The 18950-nt window shown below is 42.2% G+C and overlaps 2 protein-coding genes across 2 annotated transcripts; both read right to left on the reverse strand.

The window, feature by feature from the left end:
- Positions 1-120: 120 nt before the first annotated feature.
- On the reverse strand, positions 121-7300 carry tbl2 (transducin beta like 2). Its single transcript, XM_031738269.2, has 7 exons — positions 7088-7300; positions 4687-4808; positions 4250-4434; positions 3798-3949; positions 2524-2650; positions 2015-2167; positions 121-1604 (listed from the first exon to the last, which is right to left on the reverse strand). Exons 1-7 carry the CDS (start codon positions 7212-7214, stop codon positions 1145-1147), a joined length of 1326 nt encoding a protein of 441 aa, XP_031594129.2. The 5' UTR covers positions 7215-7300; the 3' UTR covers positions 121-1144.
- A 2413-nt stretch (positions 7301-9713) lies between these two features.
- Positions 9714-18263, reverse strand: pom121 (POM121 transmembrane nucleoporin). Its single transcript, XM_031738263.2, has 13 exons — positions 17652-18263; positions 16767-16973; positions 16388-16537; positions 15520-15600; positions 15228-15399; positions 15049-15137; positions 14889-14968; positions 14117-14235; positions 13929-14028; positions 13256-13528; positions 11680-13164; positions 11032-11130; positions 9714-10460 (listed from the first exon to the last, which is right to left on the reverse strand). Exons 1-13 carry the CDS (start codon positions 18224-18226, stop codon positions 10360-10362), a joined length of 3531 nt encoding a protein of 1176 aa, XP_031594123.2. The 5' UTR covers positions 18227-18263; the 3' UTR covers positions 9714-10359.
- Positions 18264-18950: the final 687 nt, after the last annotated feature.

Below are 18950 nucleotides of genomic sequence, written 5' to 3' on the forward strand. Positions count from 1 at the left end.
ACAATAAGAAAAATCAAGTCTTCTATTAAAGCTACAAAAATTAATCCAGACTGCACAACTTAATTAAGATACCTAAGGTCGTATTTTATACCCAAATCCTCAAACACGAGCACACTGTAATCAAATATATGCCTTTATTCAAAACAAGTTACAAATTCTGCAAATCCTGAGGATTATTTTGATATGCTTTGACTTTCTGGGGATTACAGGACACTCCAGACTTCCCCGCTACAACTCTGGCAAAAAATATCTGTTTGTGAGGATCAAATACACCTTCAGTGGGCTGCTTGGATGGACTGAGGAATAAGCTAGTTTTTCTTCCCCTTTTTTGACTGACTTTGAAGTTTTTTTTTTCATCACTCTCACAGATCCAAAGACGTGGTTTCACCTGTGTTTTCTAGATGCCGGACATCTCACTCACACTTCTTTTAGTTGGTTGTACTTGAAAGGCACCTCACAATTTACATTCTGCTCTGAAGTCATATCCTCTTATGGTATTTGCACCGAATTGTACACCCATGTGAGAGTGCACAGGTGTCAACTGAGGCCTAATTTTTAGCTCTCAATAGCAATACCATTAGATAAAGCTTTAAGGATTTCAAACAGGAGATTTCCAAAGATTTACTTTGGATGTAATAAGCAGAAAAGGAATTTTACTTCAATGCCACCCTCTGGGAAAATATTACTTTTAACTTGTTTTTTCACAGCAGAAATTTTGACCTACCACAGTAGGAAAAGCAAAGGTGTGACTAATAACATTAACATTAGTTTGTGTTCAAAGTTTCACAGTGAGTCAGCACAGACAACACCTGGACTCGGAAATGAAGCACCCAAACCGACAGTGGCCATTAGATGTTAAAGGGACTGTTAATCTGTTCGTTTTTCCACATAGTGACTCTGAAGAACTATGAGACCAATTTCACAAACTATGACAAATCAAACACAATCACAGCACATCACACTCAGAAGTCCAAATGTCTCAAATCAAACGAAGCACTTCCATAAAAAGATACCTTTTATTAAACTGCATGCAAATCTCATCTTCACAGTCCAGATCATTAAGAGGCAGAGGTGACTATGCAAACAAATGATTAGCAGAGTCTGACACTGTCACATTCAGAGTGTGATTTCCTGTTATTTCTGTTTAGTTGGAGGGGGCAGCGAGCACAGCGTCCAGAGCACTCTGAGCCTCTTTGATCTGCTGCTGCAGTCTCTGCTTCATGGCCTCGTTCTGAGCCTTCTTTAGCATGTCTTGCATGTCTTTGATGGCAGCCCGATAGCCCGGAGCGTTGTGAAACACTCGGATAGCCTTGTCGCCACTGCACACCAAGAAGCGTCCGTTAATGTCAAATCTAAGGTCCGTGATCTCCACGCTGTGGACGCCGTGCAGCTCCTCCTCCAGCTTTCCGCTGGCAGCATCGTACATGGCCACGTTGCAGCCATCGCTGACAGCCACCACCCGGCCGTCTGGAGACAAGGCCACCCGGCTGCCTTCAGACGAGCTGCAGGGAATGGTTTTCAGGAGGTAGGGATCCTGCTGCTTTTTGTACTCCACGTCCGTGTTCCACAGCTTCCACGTGCCGTCTTTGGAGACGCTCACCATCCTGAAAAATGAAAGGAAAGCATTACTGCTTAACACAGCTTAACACAGGACCTTCATGCACCCACCACCTCTAAAGCTAATTAATTAACAGAGATGCTCTCCTGGCTGATTAACCAAGAGAGGAAAACACTCAAAACCAAGCACTATTAATGGAATTAGACTACATACAAGTACTGTGTGTGAATTTAAGAGCAATGATTTTAGATACTTAGAATGCATTTTAAAATAGCACTGAAATGTGTGCCTCCCTGTCAGACTATTGTCCTGATTAGTTTTCTCAGTGTGCCAACATTAGCAGTGTTAGCAGCAGCAGGCTTCTTTACTCTCAGCTTAACGTTTATAGGTTTTTTTATGCTGCCTCAGCTTATAAACAACCATTCATTTTCCATCTCAGATATTGCAGCGTATTACCTGCGAGAGTCGTTGGAAAAGGCAAATGCGTGGACTCCAGCAGAGTGGCCCTTCAGGTCAAAGGCTCGCACCACCTCTCTGAAGTCTCCTCCTTTGCCGAAGCAAACCTCCCACACCTTCACATCAGGAGTGAAGCCGCAGGACGCGACAAACCTGAGCAAATAGACGAAGCACGATCAGAGCTCCCAAAGAGTGACACGCAATTCAAACACTTATTTTTATTTAGATTTTTATTTTACTGAATGGAATTTAAAAGTAAAAACAATATGAAGAAATCATCTTACATGTGGGAAAAAAGTTGATTCAATACATGACTTTTCAAACCTTTATTTTTCTCAATAACAATTTAAAGCAGAAGAACCTACAGCTCTTACTGTAAAACTTTGCCTATAGACACTTTTTCTGTTTTAAAGTCATGAAACAGTAAAACAATAAACTTACAGAGTAGATGTATATCATTTCTAAGCTTTCAAGTGTAAGCTGTGCAATAAATGAGGAGTGGGACTGACCTGCCACACGGGGAGATGGCAGCATAAGAATTGGTTATCTGGTTCGTGTTGATAGAGGCAAGCAGCTCTCCTTTCAGGTCCCAGATGTTGATACAAGTGTCGGTGGAGGCACTCATGATAAACTTGCCTGTGGATGAGAAACACAATATCAGCCCCATAAACTGGTGACAAATACTGAAAAATAAATGAATAAGGTTTTACAGATATAGCCTTTTTTGCCAGCTTTCTTCTCATGTGAAACTAGAGTCAACTTTTATTGCCTGTTGGTGGGTTGATTTTTTTCTTAAAACCGTTAGGCTGCCAAGAGGCTGACTAAAGCTGGGCATACACTGTACGATTTTTTTCAGTCGCATTATTCAGCTCCTGCTCAAACTGTACGATTGACTCGCAGGGGTTAGAAGTTCGTAGGTCACGATGCAGGGTATCACATTATACGGCCTGATGCTCTGATGCGACCTGAGTGCTCACACTGTGCGTCCATAACATGAGGCTTATAACACAAAATCTGTTGCTTGCTCTCCCTCCCTGTCTTTCACTCACACTGACATGCACACCACCACCATTAACTTTGCTAAATTGCTAATGAAAAACATTGATCAGGCAGCTGAGATTGAGCAGCAATGTCCATCCAACTATTTTCACGGTTGTTGCGGTCATGATAATTTTGTGAGGCCACATTGAAAAGGCTCAGATGAGCTTGCCAAAGTTCTACAAGTTGTGCTTTCATCGCTTGTGTCCAGATCACACGCTGCACTGCTGTGCTGTTCCGTTTTTCACTTTCATTTCTGTGTTTGCGCGTGCGCACTGTAAGAGGCTGCAGTGACACCCTCACGACGGCCGACAGGATTTCAAACAGGTTTGATTTTCTTACGACCAAACGATTGATGATCGGGAGCTAGTCGTGAGGTGTTAATCGCTTCTCGTTACCCCATATACACTACATGATGCACGACACACGATGAAGGCGAAACTCGGGCCGATCACCATAACGGTCGCACGACTGAAAAATCGGCTCAAAATGGGCCAAAAGTCGCACAGTGTACGCCCACCATAACACAAAGATTGCACAAATCATCAGAGAGATGGACCAAATGAATAAAAGAAACATTGAAAGGAATATACTGATTGTTAAATACTAAATCACAAATGCGTTCACACACTTTCAGGGGTTTTACCCGCTGATAAAAACAAACGCAGCTGTGTTAACTGCGTTACTACCTGATACACAATACTATAACCAAAAACTTTTAAACAGTTATTTCGGGGTTCTGTACCTGTCTCTGCGATGCCAATGTTGAGGATGGTGGCCTTGTGCTTCTGTGGGAAATCCTCGGGAGCAGCTTTGAAGCTCATGGAGCCATCATCCTTCTTTGTCATTTTGAAGATTCGTATGCAGTCTCCGTTGGCCAACCAGGTGATAAACGCCCTGTAGAGAAAAGGAGACAATCAGTGAAGGAGGAGGCGCTTGTTTCTGAAGATTACCTCACCATAACTCTGGTTGTGTACAGTGCTTTGAAAAGGTATTGGTCCACTTACTGATAACTTTTTTTGCATTTTTTACATGCTTACATGATTCAGATCATCAAACAAGTTACTTCACAAGTCTTTTCTAAACCTCTTTGACCTGGTTTATTGGTTTATGTTAAACTTACACTAGCTCTTGTGTACAATTAACAAGCTAAGGAAAGAGAAGAAGTGCTTTATGTCAGTAAGTGTAGTTAAAGACCTGGAGTCAGGGCTAAACCGGACCAGCGTAGCATGATCCAGCTCCACATTGGCTCTCAGACACTTGTGCTCGCGGTCCAGGAAGTCCTTGGTGCTCCAGATCCGAACAGTGCGGTCATCAGCGCAGGACGCCAGGTACTTCCCGTTACTGCTAAAATCGAGGCACGTCACATTTCCACTGTGGCCCTAAAAGGCACATGGAAACAAATACACACATGCTGAAAAATGGCTATGGAGAGGGTGCAAGTGAAACCTCGTTAAATTATTTCAGAACAGCTCACTGAGCTGATCTGCATCCAGACCAAAACAAAAGCAAGGCTTTTAACTCGCATAACCTACAGTGACTTAAAACAAAACAAACTCCAGTCTCTTATGAAAACTCTTCCTTGTTCTCTGAGGCTTTTACAATGTGTGTGTTTGATGATTGTTTCTGTTTACCTTCAGAGAGGCTGCCAGCAGCGGATGGCTGAAAGTGTGTTGTGTAGGTTTATCCTTGCGACCACGCTGCTTCTCCTGCTTCTGCTTCTTGGATTGGGAACCCTTCACAGCACTGGCTTCAGCTGGAAGAAACACAGGAAAAACATGACCATTGATGCCCACTAAGACTATTTTAAAAGGATATATACAAACTATTACTCAGATGGCTGTATATCAGGAGAATAAGCAGTTCTACTAATTGGAACTTTGCTGCTTTGATCACTGGCTGCTCCAGTCTGCATGCCAAAGTATCTTTGGGGAAGATAGTGAACCCCAAATTGTTCAACGCTTATTCCCTTCCGATGCTGACGGTGGATCATGGAGACCAGCGCATAGGCTGCAGGCCCGGATATACTGTCTACATTGGCTGTCTCTCACCCTTTACCCATCCCTGTTGCTTGTCATGTGTTTCTTTGGTGTATTAGAGTTTTTTTTCATGTGCTATGTGCAGAGGTGTTTTTTTTCTGTTCTCAAACTGATCTCCCTGTTGGAGCTCAGTCTGGGGGGAGTTATTTTTTTCTCCTTATCTTTCCTCGTGTTGTGCTTTTCCACGTTATACCCCTCTGACCTGTCTTCCCCATGTGATGTTTGTGTAATGTATGTATGGTCGGAAGGGTAAGACGGCGCTGGCACGGCTGGCAGCCTTAACCCAATTTCCCTTGGGATGAATAAAGTATGATCAATCAATCAATCACTCAATCAATCAATCAATCAATATAGCATATAACATATCATAGAGAATTTGTAATTTTGCACAATTTCTAACATAAATATAAACAAAATATATATATGTTCATTTTGCTTTTTAGGTTTCCATTTTATTTCTTTATTTTTTATTATAAGTTTTTCTATTATCATTATTTAATTAAGTTGTGTGGTTTGTGTGGTTGGTCTTGTGTAATTTTACTAACAACATAAGAGTATCTAACTTTTACAAGTAGTCTAACAATAACAATGTACTCTTGTGAGCTGCTATGAATCAGTTATCTCTGTGGAAAGATCATTGATGGATAGCTCTTGTTTATGGATCTTCTTCAACAAGCCTGTACATTAGCATGTATGTCAAAGCCCAGTCCTAGGGAAAAGGATAGGAACATAAAAAAAAGTTTTATTTCCACACATTTCATTTTACAATAAACTGTTGGTTATGCTATTTCTGAACATGATATGGGTGTTATGAAGCATTAACAAACAGCTAAAAGATAATTTATGTGTAATTTTCCAATCCTTGGTATCATGACAATCCCCCCAAAAAACTCTGGAAATCAGGGAATTAGCTCTGGGAGGTTTTCTATTCACTGCATGCAATAATGTTAACAGAATGTGGAAAAACACTCTCAGCATGGTTATTATAGTGAACTAAAATTAAATTAAAAGCCAAGAAAATTGTGAAAATAAGCTATACGACTGGAAACTAATAAAATGAAAAAGTAACCAAAATAAAAATTAAAAAAAAAAACAAAAAACGAACTACTTAACTTCCTCCTTTAGTATAAAGACATACACATTAGGTTAACTGGTGACTCTTAATTGGCCATAGGTGTAAATGTGAGTATGGACAGTTGTCGGTCTCTAAGTTAACCCAGCAAAAGAGTGGCAACCTGTCTGGGATAAGTGGAAGAAAATGGATGGATGTGATGGATAAAAATCTAAACTAAAACATCCAAAATAACTCAAACTAACCTCAAAAGAAAACCAAAATTCAAAATGAAACACAAACAAAACCTATTTAGACAACACAAAACTATAATAAGTTACTATTAAAGTGATTAACTCCAAGGCTATAAAAATTATGCCCAGGATTATTACTGTATTATTAGTCAATTATAAACTTTGAATCCTATTACCTGGAGAAAAAAATAATAGTCTAACTACGTCTTTATTAGTCCAAAATTTAATTTCATGTAACTTCTTGTTTAAACATAGTTAAACAGACTCAACATCAGATGAATGTGCTAACCTTCCTCTGTTTTATAACCTTTAAGTACTATCTTTATACAGTGAGTTATTCTACTTCACATGTATAAGAGTCTTAGTGTTGCCATTAACTAATGTCACGTGCTACAGATACCGATTTGAACCTTTGTCATCAATGAAGCGTTAAAAAACAGGCAGTGACTCGACAGAAAGCAGTGCACCCATTGGTCTGTTAATGTGACAGTCACAGCCACTCAAAAGTTACCGTAGCTTCTACTTCTAGCTCTGAGTTCGTGTTAATATCGTTGGCACGGAGCTCTTTTGTTGAATGAATCAATTACTGAGTAAGTGAATGAATGAATGCAGTATGACTGACTTGCCGCCTTCTCCACAGTCTCCCCCTTCTCCAGCTAGCTAGAGTTACGTTAGCCTGAGTGGCTCTTACCGGCAAACTCCGCTGCCTGCTCCGTTTCCTCTCTTATTTCTTCTTTCCGTCTGCCCACCGCTAACGCAACCAGAATAACCAATGCACCCAGTAACAAAGTTAACGCGGCCAGAGCAGCTATCTCCATGTCGACACCCTTCTGCCACGTATTTTGCAACGCTAACGTCTCCTAAACTAACCCCGCACGACTGGGGCACCGCGCATGCGTCCTAATAGTACGCTTCATCTAAGGCTGCGTTCACGTTTACGACTGCAAGTAGTAAATACGAGAACCCCCCGCCTCCAAACATTTCCGTGAAACATATATAGTTTATTTTAAATGTATAAACATTCCGTCAGTTTGGTTTGCATGATTTTAACATGACGTTAAAAGACAACTTAATCTCTCAGATTATTCGTTTTCGTTTTTTTCTTAGTTATAACGGCGTTATCTAGCGTAACTGCCACAATTTTCACATTTCCTGTTCTGGGTGTAGTCATGAATGCAGCACAATCCGGGTCTCAAACCGTCTTTAATGCCACCTAGCGGACTGGCGTGTGTGGAATGTTTGAAAACTTTTCAGGAGAAAAGTTGGAGCCATGCTTCCACGATATTTACACCAAAATTTATATCCTACCATCTGAATTTTGCTGCAAAAATCAGGACTCACCAGACGAGGCAAATTTTTTTCCAGTTTTTTACTGTCCATTTTCTGCTATCCCGTGTGAAGAGTATCCTCTGTGTCCTTTTCTGAGCTGGCAGGAGTGGCACTGATTGTGGGGTGTCTGCTGCTTTAGCCCACCTACTTCAAGGTTTAACATGCTGTGCATTCAGAGATGCTCCTCTGCATTCCTGTGTTTGTAACAAGTAATTAAATGAGTTTTCGGATCAGTTCAAAGTTGTCAGGCATTTTCACCTTTCAAAGTTTCTTAAATTACCCACCCCCATGTTCAGTTGAACTTCATTTTGACCATGTCTACAAGCCTAAATAAATGTGATTTAGATATTTGCATCAAGTATACCTGAAATATTTAAAGTAAAAGCATGTATTCTTCAGGGAAGTAGCCGTTTACTGTTCCGTGGCAAGTGGTAATACTTCCAAATATGCTTTAAAATGCACTGTGATTATTTTCTGAGAAGAAATAAAATACAAAGTTTGGACTTGTATATAGTCTGACGTTATATTCAATCTGATTTCAACTCCAGCTTTCTTGAAATTAAATCACTTAAATTTATTGGGACTAACTCATAGACACAGTTCCCAGTAAAACACTACTTAGATCTCTCGGAGTGTGTTGGATATCAATTCTTGACATTCTTGTTCTGTAAGCAGCATGTCATTAACAAAGCATTTTTCCAATGTGTTTCATGTTTTTGGCAGGGGAGAAACCAGAATTCCCTAAGAGAAACCCACAGAAGCTTGGAGAAAACATCCAGACTCCATAGAGAATCACTCTCTCCTCTTGCTCTGCTGTTCATCCACCATGTGGAGCAAACCCCCCTTTAAGCCAACTTTCTCCTGATTGGATGCCCCTCACAAAGAGAGGTGTTAAGGATTACTCCTCTCATGAACATCATACAACCAGAAGTAGAAAAAAAACCCCAACTATCAGAAACTGTGCGTTTGGAGAAGTTTGACGCCTGACAGGATTTACTTGTTCATAGAGTGAACAAATTACTCGAAACTCTGGCCAAGTTTAATATGAGGATCCACTATTGTAACAGTATATACATGACAGAAAATAAGAACAATCATAACAGGTCCTCTTTAACTTCCTGCAACATTACCAAGCAATACTTGTTTATCCACTACAAAAACAGAGCATACTGCTAATATACAGTACGAAGTATAGCCTCCACGTCTTGGGAAGAAAATTTGGCAATCTTTAAAGGTTTAATGTGGAACATCCACATCCAAAACTCACATTTTTATTTATTCAAATTTGACCATCCAAATAAAAAAAAAAAAGAAAAAAAAAGAAGAAACAAAGAAAGAACCCAAAAAAAAAAAAAACAACTGGTAACGGCTCACTTTTCACAATAAGAGGTGATTACTGAGAACAGAGATCATTTGAATAAAACAGCTGACATCAACTGCTTTACTGTCCATGTTTGCTGCACGCTCAAAAACAAAAATAATAATAAAAACAAAAAAATCCCTGTATCGCTGTGAGAGATCCAATAGAACAGACTGTAATTTTTTTGTAAATCTGACATAAGGTAGCAGTGACATTTCTGAAGTGGGGACTGTGTTGCTGTGCAGATATTTAAAAACTCACCATTTATCACGGTTACATGTGTATTAACAGCAGGTAGGCTGAAGGTAAAATGTAACTGATTCTAGCAGATTTGTTACGTTTCAGTGAATTAACAAGGATTCAGTGCCTGGGCGCAAAGAGAGGTAGTCTGGCACAACAAACACACACACAAGCACACTCTCATCTCAAGATTCTTTTCACAGGGAACAAGCTGAAGAGTTGGCTTTGGTTTGTCAGCGCTAGTCGAGAGTACTCATCCTACTCACATACTGACCTGCTAATTCAATCAGTTGGCAATCACTATCAAAAAAGGCCATCCACAGGAGGACTCTGGGAATGCTTGCAATGACAAAGAGTATGAAACAAGAACACAAGGGTCTGCACAAACTACGTTAAGACATTTACTAAGTCGCCCTTTTAAGTGCAGAAACACATTATTCATTTACAGGGTCAGAGAGCCAATTAAAAAAATAATTTAAATGCAAACTTTACATTTACACTGCAGTGTTGTGTACCTTATCTGAATTGACTGTGCATTTCATCCCATTCAGACTCAGTCAGAGAATGTACTCAAATATTCAGGTAACATACAAACCAGCGAGCGTTTCACGTAAAAAAATAAGTGTCTGAGCCGCAGCTCCACCTTTAGCTCGACTCAACTTTCTCCTTAAGACGAACCAATGGGAGTGTCCGTGTACGGTAAAAGGAAAAAGAACTTTGGATATGCTTATGTTCAGCATCTATCAAATCGTCTTTTCTCCTTCTTCAAGTATAGTACATCATTGTGGTTTCTCTCTTTACTGCTGCATTCCCTCACTGGGTCATGGACTCAGCAGGCTAATGTGCTCTTTCTAACTCATCTGCAAACTTCGGGCCAGCACAACCCACTGGAGGAGGAGAGGGAGGAAGCATAGGGTATGGTGGTAGCCTGATGGGGTGGGATGTTGGGCTTAGAACAGAGCAATGTTAGCCAGGTTAGCCATAGCAGCAACAGCTGGAGTCCTCCGAATGCGTTGTTGGAACAACGTGGCAGGCTACTTCTTCCTGTTGTGTTGTCGCCTCGCCTGCAACCTCTGCCGTGCTCCGGATGGTTTCGATCCAGCTCCGATTGAGAAGGAAGGAGTTGCTGGAGATCCTAAACAAAATAAAAAATAAAAAATAAAACATATGGATATGTAACCATTTCTGCTACAAAGTATCCAGTTTTTAACAGTGGCATCAAATTTTCCAACTTCAAAACCGCCTCTTAATTTCATCTAAATTAGGATCAATATCAGGTCTGACAAGGAATTCTTATAGTGAGGCAACATGCTTTTCAGTATTTGGCTGCAATAAAAATTCCCATCAGCCTGCCTCAAGCCCACCTTTAATAACAGAACCCATGTGTTTCCACTTTGGCCTCACAGCAGTAGATAAACAGGCTAAATCCCACTACATTGCAATGCACAATGCTACAGTGTAGCATCCTATTACCAACAGAAGAGGTATAGAGTAATTTAACAAATGTATCAATAAAACTTTGTGATGGTGCTGCACTCTCACTAAATAAAACCAGAAGACTAACACACACTAACACACTAACATCACTGGGTTACAGCAACTTGAGAGCAACAACCTTTTAAACGTCTAGTCACACATCCCTACTCACGCTCCAGCAGGGCATCACCTCTTAAAAGATAAAAAAAAATAGAAAATTGATGCCTTACCAAACTGAACAGCATTGAAGCCTTGGAGTGGAGTTCCAGGACTTCCAAAGGGAATTGGACCTGCAGCAGCACTCTGGCCAAAAGATGGTGTTGACGTTCCTGCAGGGAAAACGGCATGCAACTTCAAACACCCAACACCTAAAATTCTGATAGACCAACATAGTAACCTAACCACAGAGATCTTTCTGTCAGTGTGCAGCACAGTAGGAAACCAGCGCTCACACACAAGTGCAACCATACAGTGATGTAAACAAACAAAAATGCAGCCCACCCTCCCCACCACTGAGACCCGTTAATTCAACTACTGGTTATGTTTCATATAGCAATCATTTCAATTAATTTTCTATCATTTACTGGTAATCAAAACTAAAATTATTTTAAGATATTCGCAACAGACAAAATTAGTGTAGTGGTTAACATCTTTGCCTAACACGAGAAAGATCCCTGGCTTGAGACCAGGAAGAGACACTAAAAGGTCACCCGGAGTAAAATCTGTGCCAAATCAAATATCTGGTGTGATAAAAACCCTTTCAAGCAAGGGAACAGCCAAAAGAAATAGTTAGCCAACATTACATTCATTGCTTGAACCGATCTACAGGTGGGCTTAAGACATAAACAAGCAAAACAACAACAGTCTTAATTCCTTACCAAAAGCTGGTTTGTCTGTAGCAGCAGCCCCAAAGTTGAAGCTTCCCATCTGTGGTGCAGGATTATTGGAAACTGGTGTTCCAAACTGAGGGCACGGCATTCCAGAGCCAAAGTTAAATCCACCGGATGCTGGCTGAGCTGGTCCAGAGGGAGCCGGCTGAGGAGCTGCACTGCCAAATCCGAAGGTGGGTGTGGAGGAGCTCTGAGTCTGGGTTGCTGCACCGAAACTTGGTGGAGCTGAGGGTGCAGCTGAGGGAGCGGCAGTGCCGCCGAAAGCAAAACCAGTAGTGCTGGCTCCAAATGCTGGTTTAGCCGGGGTCCCAAAAGTGGCCGCTGTGGTGGTAGGAGTTGCCCCAAAGTTGAAAGGAGCTGGGGCGGGGTTAGAAGCAGGTGTGGATGATGCTCCGCTGCCTCCAAAAGTAAATGGCTTTGGCGCCGCTGCTGTGGAACCAAAAGTTGTCTGAGCTGCTGGGGCTTCAAAAGATGACTTTCCAAAGTTGCAGGTTGACTGTGTGGTAGCAGGAGCAGCAGTGGAAACTGTATTGCCCATGGCAAAGCCTCCAAATGAAGCAGTGGTTGTGTTCTGATTGGGTGCTGCCTGGCCAAATGTAAATACTTTCTGGCTGGCAGTCTGAGCCTCTGGCTGTGTGGCACCAAATGCAAAGGTACCCTGGCTGGAGGTTGTGGTTGAAGCAGTAGCAGGTCCTGGAGCTGGGGCCGTGGCTGCTGCTGCTGTAGTAGTGGTAGCAGTTCCAAACTGAATTGTGCCGACAGCATTCGGAGCCTGATTCAAAGCTGACGAGTTGGTACTTGTTGTAGATGCTGTGTTCCAGTTTCCAAATAGGGATTTCATAGCTGGCTGTGGAGCAGGCTGTGAAGTGGGAAGGGAGCCTGTGGATCTGCCAGCCGTGTTGGTTGAGCCAGAAAACAGAGATGGGCCAGCTGTGTTGCTGCTTGTTGATCCACCAAATACTGAGGCTGTACTGCTTGTGCTTGAAATTGTAGAGGCTGCCTTTGCACTTGCAAGGGATGGAGGCTGTCCAAAGCCAGTAGCTGCAGTGGCATCTCCAAAGATGGGTTTGAAATTCTGGACAGGTGGTTTGCTTTCTGAAGCTGATGTAGCTGAGGTGGTGGTGGTGGTGGCGGTTACAGCAAAGATGGGCTTAAAGCCTGAAGCCATTAGTGGGTTGGTGTTACTGACTGATGCAGAGCTGCTGGCTGGGGCTGCAGTAACAGCAGCTGAGTTAGATGTTGAGGAAGCAGAGGAGGCGCTGACCTGGCTAGCCACCCCAAATAGGCTTGCCATAGGTGGGGTGCTGCTGGCAGCCTGGGAGACCTGACCCAGCAGGACCTGAGCAAAGGTTGAGGACTGCTGCACACCCGCAGAGGAGGACTGGGAGACTGCAGGGATTTGTGGGGAAGCCACTGTTGTTGATGCCTTCAGGATTGAAACACTGGGTTGTGCAGGTGTGGTTGATACAGACACTAAGGGCACATTGGGAGGAAAAAAACATGAGTGTACAGAACAAAGAAATTAAAGGTAGTCAAAATTAAATCAAGTGAAGAGCAGTTGTACCTGAACTTGCACTGGTAGCAGATGTGGGAGAAGGAGCGCTAGCTTTCTTCAAAGCCTCCAGCAGTGGGTTGGGGGCTGCAGGCACTGTACCGGCACTGCTGACTGGATTGGGATCCAGGTTAATGACTGGGGTGGCAGAGCTAGATGTGGGCAAGGGAGCTGCCAGAAGGCTGCTCAAGGTTGTGGTGGAAGTGGTAGCGGTAGAGCCAGCAGAGGGGGCTGGCAGGGTGGAAGTGGTGGCTGAGGGGGAGACAGTCTTCTCAGGCTCTGGAGCTAAAAGAAACAAGAGGGTCACAGACATGCTAGGGCTCATGTTTTTCCTCCATTTTGGTTGAAACACATTTATGTAGATTGATTTCCTTCACAATGGCTCTATAGTAATATAGATACATTTTATGTACATTTTATACATATCTCCATGCGATTTTTCTATACATATTTCTGTACATTGTTACCTGTACATACGGACTTCAGTTGCTTATGAATATAGGACCACTTTGTGTTTTCCTTTTATATTGTATATTCCCCTTACTATAAGAGCTGTGTAACAACGAAATTTTTCATCCGTGGGATAATAAAGGTTTATTCCTTTCTATTCTATAGATAATTTTTCTGGTGTTTAAATCTTTACATGTGAATGAAGGGTTAACAGATTGAACTGAATGCAACTTACCAGGTGTCTCCAGGACCTTCTGTATCTTACTTATAGCAGCCTTTTTCTCCTCATCTAGATCTTTAACAGTAACTGTATAACCCAGTTCAGGAGGTGGGGGCTGCAAGGAAGCACAAGGAGAAACTAAAAGCACTGTAATGGCTAAGCACGAGAAGAGAGGTTTCTAATGAGACTCCAGTAATCCTTACCAGAGAAATGTGATCATCCCGGTTGCTGGACACCAGCTGAATCTTCCTTTTTCTTTTCCCACTACCACCAGAGTCTGGCGAGGTATTGAGTTGGACCTTGGGCAATGGAGCCAGTTTGACTGGAACATCATCATAGGCACAATAAGTATAAAGCAATTTAATGTCTCTGAAGGTTTTTTCTTTTAAGTCAACTGCATTCATGTTAAATTTTTGGGGCACACAGATTGAACACTGCACAAATTCCAACTTGTTGTTCATTCATTCAGACCACTGAATGAATGAACATTTGCCACAAGAAAAAAAAAACTTTCTTGGGATGTTTCTGGAAAGCATTTTGTTAAACAGATTAATGAGGGGTCAAACTGGCTAATCAATTTCTCTAAAAGTAAAGAAGCAATCTAATTAAGCACAATTGAAATGATAATGCTCAAACGCATGTGTTTGACACCCATTTGAAACCTCTGATAATATTCTTCAACAGTCTTAAGAGTTAACTTAACAGTAGAGGGCCACTAAGATAAACCCCATGCTGGAAAATGGGTCTCTAAGGTACACGCGAATGAGTTTCTGGGATAAGAAATGACTTTGTGTAAATAAAGTCTAACTAGCATCACCTATAATCACTTCCCAGCAAATTAGCTCTATGGATTTTTAATTAGTAGTAAAAATTTCAGTCAGTGTTGCATAAATCTAAATAATCTGCTGCACAGAGCTGCATTTCTAGGACAGATGAACCCCTACACAACACAGCCACTAAAGGTATGACACTCACAAGAGACGAGTGTGTTGTCCATAGACGTGTGATCTGACTTTGCAGAGGATGCTGAGCTGGGAGACTGTGTGTCGTCCTCTCTGGAAATGAAACTTAAGGTTACAAACCGCAATACTGGTTAAAACGTCAACAACTGATCAGAAACCTAGCAGAGACACACCTGGGTCTTTTTGAAACGCCCTCTGGAGTCTGACAGCGAGATGATCCAGGGCTGGACAGAGGGGAGCTGGGTGCTGACGGCTTCTTCCACTGTGAAGGGAAAACAAGATTTACAGTGTCATAGCTCCACTGTTTCCTCTAGAATCCTGTGCGTCCTCTAATGCAGCAGAGAAGTGTTACCTGGTTGAGACCCAATGAAGAGCTGTAGGAACTCTGGATGGCATTTCTCCTGGTGCCCGGGGTTCCTCTTGGGGCATGAGCTCCACTGCCAGAGCTGATTGAGGATGTCCGAGACCTCTTCATAATGGACTCCTCAGTCACTGAGGTCATCCCTCTTTTCAGACTTCCCGGCCTGGGAAAGGGAAAGTATTTCTCTTAATGCACAGGTAGCATCACAGTATACTTCACCCTGTACCACAGGTTTTCATAAGACATGATCTAACAACATGACTAGTAGAAAAGTTTAACTTACTTCGGAACCAGCTGTGACGGCGTACCATTGGGCAAAAGGGGTTCAAAAGCAGAGTGTGCACTTCCACCGCTGTCATTACGTCTTAGGAAGTAAAAAATTAAAAAAATAAAATGGAAAAAAAAACAACAACCATTTATTATTTTTGAAATATAGAGAAATAGAGAAAATAGAGATAGAGAAAACCTATGTAAAATGTGCTGTGTTAAGTTTTAGTGATATTTCCAATTTTCTTGCCATCCTTCAGTAACTCAAAACTGCATTTGAGCTCCGGTAATGTATTTATAGAAGACTAAGTCCACATTTGTATCTTATATTAGCATGTGATCTGTATCTATTCAAATTATTGGGGAAAAAAAGGGAAGCAATGAATACAGCATTATAATGCAGCTGTTATATGCATTCACAAGAATGCAAGGGCTTATGTGGGAGTGTATACTTGGTTGGAACATTACATTAGAAGAGTGAGCTTTCCAAGTGCACCACAAATGGACTGGGAAATGGTGTTAATAGGAAAAAGCTATTCATCCATTCTGTTTGCAGCTGTCCGTAAAGCTAAGAGACAGAGACAACTGAAAGCATCAACAGGCAGTTTTTCTGTAGCCTTGCTAATAACCACACTATGCATTACCTACAGACCAAGAAGGTTTAAACAAAACACATGATACTTTTTATGTCTTAGGTTTGCTGTGTGAGTACAGTAAGTTCTTTTTTTCCAGTCTATTTTTTAAATTTATTTCAGTTTAAATGTTTTTATACCTACTTTTAGTTTACTATAATAACCTTACAGCTATCAGACAAAACAAAGTGTTGCCAAACTACATAAAAAGGCAAATATAAAGCTTGTCAGCATTCATGTGCTGCCTCGTACCTTCTTTTGCTTTTCTGCTCAGTTGTAAAGCTCCTGTCCTCGTCCTCCACTTCTCTCTTGCGGCTTTCCTTCAGCACCTTGAGGACACTCTCTCTGGAGCACGGATCGGCAGGTGCTCTGGGGAGAACGGCATAACTCAAATGGTCCATGCTGAAAAAAAATAAAGCAATCAAACACAAAAGTCAGAGCTGCCGACAACACACAAATCAGGGATTTACTAAGCGTTGGATAAAAAGAAAGGTAAACAGCCATTGCAAAAGTTGTATCAAAAGGGTTTTGACATTAATCTCTTAAAACAGGTTATGTTAGAGTTTAAAGAGATCTGATTCAAGCTGATGATCTAAACTGAAACACTGTAATGCATAGATCGTGCAGAGACCTGGGGGAGCTGTGGTCAGGCCTGGCGATCTTCACTGTGACAGGACTGAGGGCAGCCGGGGAATTGCGAGGGCTGAGGATGTTTTTCTTTCTGAAACCGTCCCATTTGACGGGAGGAAGGATTCCCACTGACGAGACACCCGGCTGCTGCAGGGGGTAGTGGCGCTGGGGTGTGATGGTGAACCTGCTCGCTGCTCCCGGTGTCTCCCTGCAGGACAGAACAATTAGAGGCCAAGGCAAAATGAAGGGTCTGAAAGTCTGTTTTTCGTCTGTGTTTTTGTAATCCCACAAATGGCCATAATAGATTTTTATGGGAAAACCCAAACATATAATACTCACTAATATTACAGAAAACGTGAACTGTTGTTCCTGTCTCTAATATTTCATGTCAGATACCATTTGTCAGTCTCTATAATGGTTGGGGCGATAGCGGAAATAAATCCCATTATTAGGTAAAAGTCTAATGCTTTGTTTTGTTTTCTAAATACATTATTACATTGCCAATACAGCAAACCTGCTAAATATGCTTTTCAGCTCCAAAGTAATTTATATGGCCGACAATTCAAGTTTTCTATCATAACTGTTCACAGATTGGAAATGCCGGTACTATATTAGTAGTAAATTACTGTAATGGGAAACTTTTGCACATGACTTAACCTGTACACATATATACGTATAAGGTTGCAGTAACGTGTAGCACATTTGGATAGCTGTGTGGAGCTACAGAGATCGCTCTGACGGCTCAAAGGTTAGTCATTAAAAACCGCCAAGCTGCACCTTTAGCCTTTTGAATTCTAACAACTTAACCGCCTCCATTCAAAAAGAACGGGCTGTATTACGCCGGTAAAACCGTGATGTGATTGATTTGATTTTAGCCTGAACATACCCAGCAAATGAAAGCCTTCTGTTTGGAGTATAGACGGCATGGTTGGGTCTGGCTAGCTTTTCCCGGAGCTGCTCTCGGGGATTTCTCACGGCTCTCCGCCTCCCCGAGCCGGCGGTTGGGCTCTCCGGTTTCCCGATGTAACTCCCCATGAGAAAATCCCGGGGGCTGAAAAGAAAAGACTCGCTTGATAAGGATTCCTTTCGATAAACGCCGCTTTCAGCGAGTCTTTGTCTTAAGTGTCCTTCTGATTCCCGGAGCTCGGCTCTGTTGCTGCCGCTGCTCTTCGCTCTCCCCCGTGCGGGTACCGAGACGCCGGTCGCCTCCCAGCTCCACAGCCAGCGCCGCAGTACGGCCGGAACGTTTAGCCCACCCCGAGGATTCGGGCCTAACCTGGCGGGAAGCGGTTCTCCGCTATGATAATAACAGGCAATACAACAAACTGCAAGAATTAAGGTCACATAAAGAAAAGTGGGAATATAATAAAAAGCGAGAGTAACTAGGCCTAGAGCAGAGAGAAGCAATAAATGTTTTTCTCTAGGAGACATGGCGGCAACGCGCCGCCGGAGGACTCTCATATCCCATCATGCTGTTCTTCCGACATTACTTCTTGGATTTATATTTGTATTCACGCGCATTAGCGCCATCTACCGAGGTGGGGCTGTTAAACGCCGCCAGTGTTACTGCTCATTAAATTAATCTTCCTTTTGCTGAACCTAGGACAAATGTAATGTAAACTGTTGTGTAAAACATATGTATGATTATTATTTTTATTTTTTTGCATATTGGTCACACTTAAATGTTTCAGATCATCAATTCAATTTTAATATTAGATTTATTTTAAAATTTTAAAATAAAGATAACTGGAATAAACACAGCATGCAGTTTGTGAAGGGGATCCTGATAATAGTTTGGGACTGGTCAGGGATGAGTCTTTCCAGGGTCTGACGTGGGAAGTCAGTGCCACAGGTCTGTAATCCTGGGGGCCGCTGTGACGTCTTCCACACTGGGACCCTCTGCGGGCTCAGATTCACCATGAACAGTTAATGAAAGACTCCACAAAGCTGGGGGCACAGGCCTTGAGGACAAGGGGACTCACCCTGTTTGGTCCAGCAGACTTGCCTGAGTGGAGTCTTCTCTGTTCTCTTTGAACCTGGTCATGAGTGAAAGCGCTAGGTGTGGGAGGGGTGTCAGGATTTTCACAAGATTTTATGGTGCAATATGGAGAGAGAAGGAGAGAGAGTGGCGTGGCTGTGGATTGCAGGCTAACTACAGGTAGGTCAGTAGGGGGGTGAGCATTTA

Source organism: Oreochromis aureus, linkage group 10 (genome assembly GCF_013358895.1).
Source record: "Oreochromis aureus strain Israel breed Guangdong linkage group 10, ZZ_aureus, whole genome shotgun sequence".
NCBI lineage: Eukaryota > Metazoa > Chordata > Actinopteri > Cichliformes > Cichlidae > Oreochromis > Oreochromis aureus.